Raw genomic sequence first — 12,831 nt, 5'->3', positions numbered from 1 at the left:
TCTCAAATATCCTCTGGGCAAAATCCCAGGTTTTTAACAGGGGAAACTTTTTTTAAAAAAAGCTGTTTTAATAGTCTATTTCTAGCCTGAAGACAGTTATATAGATACCATTCTAGGCTGCTGGATATGTCTATGTATGCCATGACTTATTTTAGTATTTATAGTTACTTTTGTTGTTGTTATGATATTGCTGTATTTGTTTTCACTTTGTTGGATGCATCAAGCAGGACTTGGAGCAGGTGGCATATATTTTTTCTTTTAAAATATATAAAAAATGAATTACTGATCATGGAGAATCAAAAGTGTAATTGCCTGGTAATTAATAGTGTTAAGGAGATATCATAGAAATGGTGCAAATGTTTAACTTCTGGAGGCTTTTATAAGAAATCTCCAGTTTTTGTATGTGAAATTGCAAAAGAAGCAAAACTGTCAACTGAAGTTTGTGGTGCTCTAAATTATACTTGGTCACTAAAAGTACATGACAGCATTTGAAGCAGCTGCAGTTGTAGCAAGAAAGGAAGAGAAGTAAAGCCTTAGAACTACAACAATGTCTGCGTTTGTTAACATACAGTTGTTAATAACTGCATCCCAAGTATTACAGTGTGACATAATGTATACTGAATACATACTCATCTGTGATGCTGGATGAATAGGGATGACCATTCATGGAAATTATCATAATAGATAACCATGGCCTTCAAAAGGATTATGAGCACCCTAGGCAGATGACTTTAGCACTCCCACCATTCCACCTCCCCCCCCTTCTCCCCCACCACACTTCAGGGAACCTATTGCTGCCTTTTCCCCATGTACCTTGGAGAAGCTGTTGCCACTAGGACCAGGGCTGCAGTTTTCTGTAGTGCCACTCCTCACAACAGGGCTATATTGAGAGGCATAAACTGGCTAAGGAGTTAGAGGGAAGGAAGAGGCCCCATCCCTTATTGTGGCAGACCCCAACATCACTGGCAGCGTTACAACAGGGCTTGTTTTATGCCCCTGCATCTCTGGCACTCTAAGCAGTTGTCTGAGTAAAGTGGACAGACTGGCCCTTAAGATAACCATTTGGTGGTTGGGTCATCTCTACTGTCCTGCTGGGTGATGAAGAAAATCTTATTACTAATGTGTTTTCCTGAATTTCTGATAAAGTGCCACTGTGTGATAAGGTTTTCTTAACAACTTAGCAGGACAATGTCAATAACTGCTTGATAGCTATGATAAATTATTACATGGTCAGTGATCATCTACATATATCCTATATTTGGTAATTATTAGTATTATTTGCTTGCACCAGAACCCCAGAATGTATTACAGTGGTTGAATTTTGTTCTCTTGCAGCAGTCAGCAGTAATTGGAGTAAGCCCTTTTGGATGGCTTTGTGCAGAACAAAGATCAGGCTGGACCTGATCACACCCTGTCTGCCGGCAGCACAGCCCGTGTCACTTGTTTTTTGGCCAAAAACGTAATGAGGTTTGTTTAAGGCATCTCAGTGTAGCCCACACTTAAGCATTTTCTGGATGCTGCTTGCTGCATAGCAAGAATACCATCAGTCTTTTTCCCCACAACAATGAGATTGTACTCTATATTCTGTAACTCTTCCCAGTTAAGTCCCGTCATCAATTCTACTTTTTAGAGAAGGCATAAAAGAACTGAAGAGCCTATAGAAGTTTTTTTTATGTTCAAAAAGCAAAGGTATGCAGAAGTAGTTTGTGAGCTCTTTAGTTAGCCACTCTATATCACTAGAATCTCTTGAAATCAGTAAGAAACTTAAATGTTCAAAGAGCAAAAGATGTAAAAGGGAGGAAAAAGAGAAAAAGTTGTGAATCTTTTGTGATAAATAAATTTGACCTTCCTCAATAGATGGAGAGCAAAAAAAGTTATGAATTTTATTAACACAGTGTCATGCTAGCTTTGAGGACTTGTTTTAAAGAGTTTGTATTTGAAATGAAATCTTAGATTATATTCTTGGGGCAATTAGGATGGTCAGTAGCATTGATTATGCATTCATATTTTGTTTAGTTACTGTATGACACATTGAGTGATATGGTACAGTTATTTTTCTAAAAAGCAGACACTCATAGAGCAATAACCTAGAAACGCAGTTACTTACTAATGATTGTTAGGAACAGAACTAAAACTCAGGACTGGATGATAAAAATATTCTAGAACAATATAGAGAAAATTTGTAAAGAAAAATGAATTGCATGACCCCTTTATTAACTAAAAGTCATAGATGGGCAAGCCAGTCCTAAAGTTCTGCTATGCTAGATGGCTACTTCAGTTGCAGTGTTAAGCTGAACTAGTTGTAATCTTAAACCACACCACAACAATAATTGTAGAAAGACCAATATAGAGACATTCACATTGTCATGTCAGTCTGACAATACTCTCAAAGTGGTTTGCAAATAATTTGTCTATTCCAAGGAGCAGAGGCGTATGGGGGAGGGGGAATGGTGCCTGGTGACAGCCGCTCTCCAGGCACCCCCACTATGCCTGGGAGCAGGGCTCAGGGGGGCCAGCCCAGCCTCGCCCTGCCCCCAGGCCTTGTCCTTCCTCCTTCCCAGCTGCCCACTGGCATCCCCTTCTGCCCTCCCCTCTGGGGAGAGCAGATGCAACTGCAAGGCTCCATTGTCATCTCCTTTGCTTTTATAAGCATGGGGGTGGGCCCCCTAACCCTTCCCCTATGCTTATAAAAGCAAAGGAGAAAATGATGGAGCCTTGCAGTTGCTTCTGCTCTCCCCAGAGAAAAGGGCAGAAGGGACTGCCAGCTGGGAGCCGGGAAGGGGGGGCAAGGTTTGGGGGGCGGTGTCCTCAGGCTTCCTTGGCCCTGCCCACATAGATGATGACATGGGCGAGGCCGAGAGCTCCTGAAGACGACGAGGCAGCAGGACTGCCTGCTGCCTTGCCACCTCCCTGGTCACATGGGGGGCCAATTTTATGTCACACGTGACCAGATTAGTGATGCCCAGGGACAGAGGGTACCCCCATCCCTAGGCAGATACGCCACTGCCAAGGAGGCCCCAATCAATGCATAGTGATGGCCAAATGATTTCATGATTTCACCTTAACCAGTACAAACAGCACACACATAATACCCAACATGTCTAATAGGTACCGTATATACTTGAGTATAAGCCAACTTTTTCAGCACATTTTTAATGCTGAAAAAGCCCCATTCGGCTTATACTCGAATATATATGGTAATTCCAAGATGGTGACCGGAGCTGGGGCTGCTGTGAGGATCTGGTAAGCATGTTGCTGCTTTTTTTCTAACTCACCAGAGAGCCGTAAAAACAAGCTGTAAGGACAGCCTACATAGCATTACAACTAGGTTATGTGTGCATGTGTGTATGTGTGTTAAAAGAAACCAAGGGATTTCTCTCCTAAGGGTTATTGGTGTATTGCATTATAGATGAATACAATTTTTCATACAATAGTTTACTGCCAAATACTGATGTTGCTGAAGACTTTCTTTGGAGCAAATTTTAGGCTGGCATGGCTGTGAATCCCAGAATTATTCTACATATTCTACGGCTCATTACGCACATGCAAAATAATGCACTTTCAAACTGCTTTCAGTGCTCTTTGAAGCTGTGCAGAATAGCAAAATCCACTTGCAAACAGTTGTGAAAGTGGTTTGAAAACGCATTATTTTGCCTGTGCGGAAGGGGCCTACATATGGAGGAAAACAGTGGTTCATTTGTGTTCCTAGAGTGCTGGAAAGCTGCTCGTCCCTAATGCAAACTCTGTTAAGCAACTCTATCTCATCTTGCTCCCAAATCTTCTGTTTAAGCTGCTACTGAGTCAAGTTCGAAGACTTATACTCGAGTCAATAAATTTCCCAGTTTTTTGTGGTAAAATTAGGTGCCTCGGCTTATATTCGGGTTGGCTTATATTAGAGTATGTACTGTAGATGGAATGTGCAGGTCACCGAGATTTGCGATCTTATCACATTGCTGTCACTGACAGTCATAAACACAAACTCCACAATCACAAACTCTACAGGCCAGGCCAACAACAATATCTTGAAAGAATAATTTTTTTGCCTGACAAATAGTTAAGGCAGTATTTGTAAGTAAAATATGCTTTATAGTCATGACACCCAGCTGCAGTACAGGAGTCATTCATGGAGAACTGCTCTGGAAGCAGGTGTGATAGTTTTTGGAGCTGCAGCATGTGAAGAGAGGCTGACCTCTCTCTCAAGGTATCCTGGGTTTTTGCACTACCTCCTTTCCCTCCAACTCATCAACAACCCCTAGGATCCTTTTCCCTTCTAGTTCCTAAGCATCCTATGGATTGACTGTACCTCTTTGCTTCCCTTTGCTGTCTTCTGATGTCTTTTAATGTCTGGATCTCCTGGCAGATACAGAAGATGGAATGGCTTGTAGCTCCTAGAGCACACTTTGAGAGTTTGAAGTTTTCTGGACCCCTTTTGGCTGTCCTGCTGATTGCAATTACTGGTTTCCAGCCTACAAAGTAATTCAGTGTCACTCTCTTATTACCCTTGTTCACAGCAAGATGATTTGCATGTCCTGTGCAGGCAGGGAGATTGCAGAGAAGCTGAATGAATTCTTTGCATCTGTCTTCACCCAAGAGGAGGTGAGGAACATTCCTGCACCTGAACCAAGCTTCTTAGGAGGCGATTCTGAGGAACTAGCGATGATAGTGGTAGACAAGGAAGAAGTTCTGGCAGCCATTGATAAACTAAATGCTACCAAATCCCCTGGCCCAGATTGCATTCACCCAAGAGTTCTTAAAGAGCTCAAGCATGAAATTGCTGATCTTCTCACTTTAATATGCAACTTATCCCTGAAATCAGGCTCCATCCCTGAAGACTGGAAGATGGCCAATGTCACACCAATCTTTAAGAAAGGATCTAGGGGGGACCCGGGAAATTACAGGCCAGTCAGTTTGACATCTGTTCCTGGCAAATTAGTAGAATCTATCATTAAAGATAAAATTATTAAACATGTAGAAAAGCAAGACCTGCTGAGAAAGAGTCAGCATGGCTTTTGCAGAGGCAAATCCTGTCTTACAAACTTACTAGAGTTCTTTGAGGGTGTAAACAGGCATGTGGATAAGGGGGAACCAGTGGACATTGTCTACTTGGATTTTCAAAAGGCTTTTGACAAAGTTCCTCACCAGAGACTATTGAGAAAACTCAGCAATCAAGGAATAAGAGGGGAAGTCCTCCTATGGATTAAAAACTGGTTGAGAAACAGGAAGCAAAGAGTGGGTGTAAATGGGAAATTCTCACAATGGAGAGATGTAAGGAGTGGTGTCCCCCAAGGATCCGTATTGGGACCAGTGCTCTTTAACCTATTCATAAATGACCTGGAAGTAGGGGTGGGTAGCGTGGTGGCCAAGTTTGCAGATGATACCAAATTATATAGTGTGGTGAGAACCGCAAAGGATTGCGAAGAGCTCCAAGCGGACTTTGATAAATTAGGTGAGTGGGCTAAGAAATGGCAAATGCAGTTCAATGTAGCAAAATGTAAAGTGATGCACATAGCGGCAAAAAATCCAAACTTCACATACACGCTACAGGGGTCAGTGCTATCAGTCACAGACCAGGAAAGGGATTTGGGCGTCTTAGTTGATAGTTCCATGGGAATGTCAACTCAATGCATGGCAGCTGTAAAAAAAAAGGCAAACTCTATGCTGGGGATAATTAGGAAAGGAATTGAGAATAAAACTGCAAAGATTGTCATGCCCTTATATAAAGCCGTGGTGCGACCGCACTTGGAGTACTGTGTTCAGTTCTGGTCGCCACATCTCAAAAAGGATATTGAAGAGATAGAAAAAGTGCAGAGAAGGGCAAAGAGGATGATTGAGGGACTGGAGCACCTTCCTTATGAGGAGAGGCTGCAGCGTTTGGGACTCTTTAGCTTGGAGAGGAGACGTCTGAGGGGGGACATGATTGAAGTCTATAAAATTATGCATGGGGTAGAAAATGTGGACAGAGAGAAATTTTTCTCTGTTTCTCACAATACTAGAACCAGGGGGCATACATTGAAAATGCTGGGGGGAAGAATTAGGACTAATAAAAGGAAACACTTCTTCACGCAACGTGTGATTGGTGTTTGGAATGTGTTGCCACAGGAGGTGGTGATGGCCACTAACCTGGATAGCTTTAAAAGGGGCTTGGACAGATTTATGGAGGAGAAGTCGATTTATGGCTACCAATCTTGATCCTCTTGATCTGAGATTGCAAATGCCTTAACAGACCAGGTGCTTGGGAGCAACAGCCGCAGAAGGCCATTGCGTTCACATCCTGCATGTGAACTCCCAAAGGCACCTGGTGGGCCACTGCGAGTAGCAGAAAGCTGGACTAGATGGACTCTGGTCTGATCCAGCTGGCTTGTTCTTATGTTCTTATGTTCTTATTTTTGCCATGCATTATGGAAGACATCACAAAGGGTTTAAGTCCTGATCTTTTTAAAAGGAGATGCTGGCGACTGAGCTTGTGACCTTTTGCATGCAAAGTTGTGGTGCCATGATCCCCTCCTGCAATGGAGAGGGTTACAAGTGCAAGCATCAGCTGAAAGCACAATTAGTAACTCATGAGCACCAGAATCTTTGTTTTAGATTAGTGAGGGAAAAAAGACATTGCTATGGAAAACAACATAAGGTTCAAATGGATCCCTACAAGTTACATACTACCTATGGTTATTCTTCTGGAAACAGTAATTCCATACCAAAGGGTGAGGCACAGGTTTTAAAAGTATGTCTCCTACTGTATAGAACAAATCCTTCATTGTACACCCACACAAGGATGTTAGACTTATGATGGCAGTATGGCAGCCTACTCCCAGCATGCACCCTACCATCCACCCACCCCTCACAAACTATGTAGATGAGAACTAAAGTGGGCTCATTTAGGACAGTGGCCTAGTGAAACAGCATAGACTCGATATGGAAGAGGTCCCAGAGTATAATCCTAGACACACTGACACACGAGAAAGGTCTGGACAAGTAAGCACATGAGCAGAAAGAACTATATGGCAGTCCATGGTCCATGAGTGAATGTTCACCTTCAACTCTGACCTAATTACATACCAGGTTATCTTTTATTTTTCCCATTCTTATAATCTGATCATAATGTGTGTGTTCTGTTGATTGAGTTCCAATGCCCGCTACCTGTTTTTTTCTACAGACATTGTAATCAATGCCTCTGTTCAGTATGAGAAGAGAAGTACTGTTTGAGAAAGGAGAGAAAGGAGGAAAAGAGAGTAGTTAAGACTTCCTGTTCTAAGAGTTCATGATCAAAGTGGCAAGGCTGTATAGCCAGATGAAAACTACAATGCTTAACAGTTCTGCTCCTAATAAAATGGGATTTTCTAATCTGCTGACACAGTTTTCACATTTATTAAATATTTGCAATGGGGAGAATTCTGGAAACAACACCTAGAAATGGTCTTTCAGGCCTTGGGTCTTTTCCAATGCCTGCAGCAGCAGCAAGATGGACAGGTGCAACTTTCCCATCACTGAGCCAACTTTCCCATTGTTATGCCTGTTATATAGCAGTCAGTCATGTACTCTAGAAAGGTACAAGAGCTCTAAGAGCATAAAGATGGATGACACTCACAGAACAGCTGGCTCATCTCCCCCTCCCCTCCCCCTCCCCTCCCCCTGCCCACTACTGCTGGAGGCTGTTCTAAGGATTCTATCCATGTCCAGCAGGCCTAATGTAAGAAAGCAACTCTTTGTTCTTTTTCAGCATTTATACTCTTTGATATGTAAGGCCGTTTCCGCACGGGCAGAAAATGACGGCCTGGAGACGGTAAAAACACCGTCTCCAGGCCGCCATTCGCATTCGGCCTGGAGCCAGCGTTTCCCCAGAGCGCTTCCTAGCGCTCTTTTTGGGGAAACGCCGCAGTGAAGCCGCTGCCGAGCGAACGGCAGCGGCTTCACTTCGACTCCCCCACCTGGCACTCACCTTGTCCCTGGGCCTCCGGCGCATCGCCGAGGCCTGGGGACACGCCCCCCTGCCCTGCGCTGCTCGAGCAGGCGCGCAGGGCCAGGGGGCGTGTCCCCAGGCCTCCGCGACGCGCCGGAGGCCCAGGGACAAGCCGGGTCGTGCGGGCGCCAGCGCTCCGCGGCGCCGGCTGCCCGCCTCTTCCCGGGACCGTCCGTGCGGACGGTCCCAGCATCTTCGGGTCGGCGCGAGAAGCGCCGACCCAGCCGTTTCCGCTGCCATGCGGAAACGGCCTAAGTTTTGATGTCAATATGGAGACCATCAATGTATTTTTGAACTTCTACACATCTGGAATTACAATGAGTAAAAATGAGAACAGCTGAACAAAAGGACAAAATTAGTGAATACAAATGTCACTTCATTCATTTAAATTAAAATTATAAAGCCTCATAATTAAAATGGCTCCCAAGATAACACTCTACTATAGAATTAGTTTTAATTTCAATTTCACATGCTTGTAATTCTAGTTCTGATTTGGATATTTGACTGTTATGACACTAAACAGGATGCTCTGAAATCTAGATTGGGTTTCCCATTTAACACAGATTTCCTATTTGATAGTGTGTAGTTATGGTTTTCACCAAAATAATATGTTCTTCTTATTGGCACATATTAGGCAAAGTTTGAGAATTCGTCTAAATTAAGCGTGCACATATTCTTAAATGTTGTTTTTTCAATCTGAAATTAAAATGTGTACTGAATGGTGAATTACAATTTTAGAAAGTGGATAGACCAGAATAATAGTCAAGCTTACAGTGGCTTCAGTGAAACTGGATTTTAAATCTTGTTTTATTATTAATCTATACCCAATTATTATGTATTGTTTTTATTGTATGTACTATGTATATTTTAACTTGTTGAAAGTTGCTCTGGGCTTCACAGTGGAGGGAGAGTGGGATATAAAATGGCGGAGGTGGGGGGGAATAAATGAAACATTTTGCACTATGGATCTATTAATACCAACTAGCAGAATTAGTTGATATTAATTAGTTTATTTTAGCTTACTTTCTTCTTTATCTGTCTTGTTCTCTTTTCTTCTTTTTCCTTTCCTATTTTCTGATTTTCTTACATTCTAACTTTCTTCTCTCTTACATTCTCAAACTTTTTGAAAGGACACCCACTTCTAAAATTACTGTAGTTTTTCAGGACTCACTTCTAAATTTACCACACCTTTTGATCAACTTGCAAAATTACTTGATATTACTTCCCAGACCCACTCCCAAAACAGAAATCTCCTATAAGTAAACTCTGAACATGTTTCTATTTTATTTTTCAAATTTACTGTAGTCGAACTTGTGTTTGCATTTTGTAGTGTTACTAGTGGAATTGTTATATATTGCAAGCACTGTGTCTTTGTTTTGTCACTGGGGTGGGACGTGGGGGAGGGTCTGTCACACAAACACACACACAGTCACTATGACTACAATGGTGACTTATTAAATCAATGTGAGTTTCTTATAAGAGAAGATAAAAGCAGAGAAGAATATTTCTGTGAAAGTATTATTTGTTTCTGTTGATTTAGTCATCCATTCCTTTATTTTTTGAGACAGGATATCCTGATTGTACATAATACTGTAACTCTAAATTTCATCAATCAAGAGTTGCTAAAGAACTGTTCCTTATACATGCCTGTATAAATATGCATTTTTAATGATAGCTTTTTATAATTATTGAAGATTTTTAAAAAAAGATTGCCAAGACCTTCTTCAAATACATGGGGGGGATCTGTTTGAAAGCAGCTGAACTGCTGTCTTCAGTACAAATTTTAACAACCAAATATAGCTGAAATCAACTATGCATTAAATGCCTCTTATCTGCTTAACAACAGCTTTTTGAAGTCTGCATCTGCTACAATTTGAGGGTTTGTTCTTTTCTACAGCTGGGCATCATTTTTCAGTTCTTTGGTTCTTACAGCTTCTTTATAACCTCAGAAGTGTGTGCGCATATGTGTGTGAATGCATATATTGACGTATGTTTGTGAACTTGCATTTATATGTAGAACAGCCAAAAGCTAGTACTTGCAAGGTGTGCTTAAATGCCTGTTTGATATTCTGACTAGCTGATTCTTTCCCTCTCTCTCTCTCAATCTTTTTCCAGCTTTTGGTGGGGATTATTCAGGCTGCTGAACTGCCTGCATTAGATATGGGTGGTACATCTGATCCCTATGTGAAAGTATACCTGCTTCCAGATAAGAAGAAGAAATATGAAACAAAAGTTCACAGGAAAACCCTTAACCCTGTCTTCAATGAGCAATTTACATTTAAGGTATTCTTTTGATAGTTACACGGCACCCTTTTATTGTTTGTGATGTATACTCAAGGTTAATCCCATACTGTATCACATGGTACGTCCTAGTTAATTGGTGACCCCAGGCACAATGGCTTTTTCTTTCACAGACATTTAGGAGATTGCCCATAATGAAAAATGTAGTTAAGGATTATTACCAGTGGTATAATACCATTGTGAGCTCTACTGTTGTACATCTTTTATGTATCTGGCCTTGATTCTGGAGTCTCTGAAATTGTCAGAACATTACAATCTTGTTCTATATCAATGGACTTTTTGGATTTCATAGTAAAACTTCCTTCCTGAAATGACATTTCAGGGGATCCAGCTCCTCACTGACCCTTTTGTTGATAGTGTTATTTAATCTGCTTTGATTGGGAAAGAACTATGATGTCTTCCTCAGTCTCATATCCATCTAAATGAATTGCTGCTGCAGCTCCTACTTATGGAAAGTGCTAGGAGCTCCGTGCCAGGACGCCTTTATTTTTCACTGCCCTGGCACTGCTCAGTCCCAGGAATCCTTTATTTTTCACTGAGTTCCCAAAAGAACTTGTTCAGAATTTATTACAATCATCTCCCCGCCACACATACATGCACAAATTAATGGATAAACAAAGGTAACATGAAACATGAATCTCTCTGTGAACAGTTGTGGCCATAATGCACATATTATTGCTTTTCTAGTTATCTTAAATAGACAGAATTATGGTTTTTGCAGTGACGCATCCTTAAATGTATCTGGAATGTTGATCTTTCCATGACTTTAGAGTTTTGAACTGTACGTTTGCTGGGCAAGCTTGACATTAGTAAGCTAGATAGAATAAACAGGAAAACATAATTTGCTAGATACATAACATCTCCAATATTTAGAAGTGACAAAATGAAAAATTTGGGAAGAAGAAATCAGTAGGATATCTAGGGGTTGGGGAGGCTGTAAAATGAATTATGTACTTCCTTTCTCATAACCCTTTCACCTCTGAATCTGACAGTAAACCTCTGTCAGTACAGCATGGTAATTCAAATATCTATGCAATAGTGGGCAAAGAGAAAGCAAATCAAGAGACTTGGTGAAGTTCCAGCAATGTAAAAGCAGCATAGTTGAACATACTTGGAAGGGTTCTGGACTGAAATGTTCACTGCACTTAAATAGCTATCGGCTGTTCTTTCTGTATGCTTAGACTTATAATGACAGCTCTAGTTTGAAAGCAGGGACAATAAGAGATTCAGGCTATGAAATCACTCAGCAAAAAAGAGATCCCTCGAGGCCCCCACTGCTACTGCTGACATAAGTTTGTTTTTTCTTTAAGATGTCCATAAAAATAATACTCCCCCCTTTTGAACAGTAAAGAAGGAAAAGCTCTTTTATTAAGTATATTTAAAATAAACAAAACAATAAATTTCTCATGCATGTATAGTGTGCAAAAGAGAAGATACAACCAGCATCTTCACTGTCCAAGTAAATAGATCTGTTGAGTCAATCAAGATGACCACAGTCCACCAAACTATGCAGCTTCTTTACCTCTAAATACATTTATTTACTTCATTTGTACCCAGTGTTCTCCCAATGAGGACCCAAAGCAACTGACACCATTCCTCTCTTCTCCATTTTATTATCACAACCTTGTGAGGCAGGTTAGGCTGAGAGAGTATGACTGGGCCAAGGTCACCCAGTAAGCTTCCATGGCATGAGTGGGGATTTGGACCTGGGTCCAGTAATGTAGGTATAGATTTTTATGGGGTGGGTTCAGAGGGCAGGCCCACACACACACACACCCCTGGGGGCATGACCACACCTCCATAAACCCCGCCCCCAACCTCAGTGCTTATAAAAGCAGCTCTCCATGGCCAGGGACAGCAACTCCCCTGCCCTGCCCCCCCCCCACTGGCTGGGCTGCCAGCTGGCAGTCCCTTCTGCCCTCCCCTCTGGGCAGAGGTGTAGCTAGGAAAAATGGAGCCCGGTGCAAAATCCCCTCCCCATGGGTGGCTGCTGTGATGCTGGAATCCACCCCCAAACAGCATTACTTTCAATGGTGTTTAAACTAGGGAGCCCAGATTCTCCTTTTAAATCCACCTTAAAGGGAGAATCTGGGGTCCCCAGTTATAACAACATTGAAAGGGATGCTATTTCAGGGTGAATTCTCCCCCACCCTGAAACAGCATCACTTTCAATGTTTAAACTGGGGACCTCAGATTCTCCCTTTAAATCCATGCCAAAGGCCCCTTCTGCACATGCAAAATAATGCGTTTTCAAACCACTTTCACAACAGTTTGCCAGTGGATGTTGCCGTTCCGCACAGCTTTAAAGAGCACTGAAAGCAGTTTGAAAGTGCATTATTCTGCATGTGCGGAATGAGCCAAAGGGAGAATTTAAAAGGAGAATCTGGGGAATTGGGGGGGGGTGCCTGCTGTCAGGGGTACAATTTAAACTAGCAGCACCAAACTTTCAGGGTATCTTCAGGAGACCTGTCCTGGTGATACCACCCAGGTTTGGTGAAGTTTGGTTCAGGGGGTCGAAAGTTATGGACCCTCAAAGGTGTAGTCCCCATTTTCTATTAGCTCCCATTGGAAAC

General features: G+C 42.0%; 1 protein-coding gene across 5 annotated transcripts in view; it reads left to right on the top strand.

The window, feature by feature from the left end:
• The window catches only part of SYT1 (synaptotagmin 1), a 457,966-nt gene that overhangs the window by 336,071 nt on the left and 109,064 nt on the right, over positions 1–12,831 (top strand). For all 5 annotated transcript variants that reach the window (XM_048500328.1, XM_048500323.1, XM_048500324.1 and 2 more), the window contains one exon: positions 10,073–10,240. In XM_048500328.1, coding sequence (XP_048356285.1) covers positions 10,073–10,240 — 168 coding nt within the window. The remainder of the gene's footprint in view (positions 1–10,072; positions 10,241–12,831) is intronic.

Source organism: Sphaerodactylus townsendi, linkage group LG06 (assembly GCF_021028975.2).
Source record: "Sphaerodactylus townsendi isolate TG3544 linkage group LG06, MPM_Stown_v2.3, whole genome shotgun sequence".
Lineage (NCBI taxonomy): Eukaryota > Metazoa > Chordata > Lepidosauria > Squamata > Sphaerodactylidae > Sphaerodactylus > Sphaerodactylus townsendi.
This window is presented reverse-complemented; position numbering and strand designations above follow the sequence as displayed.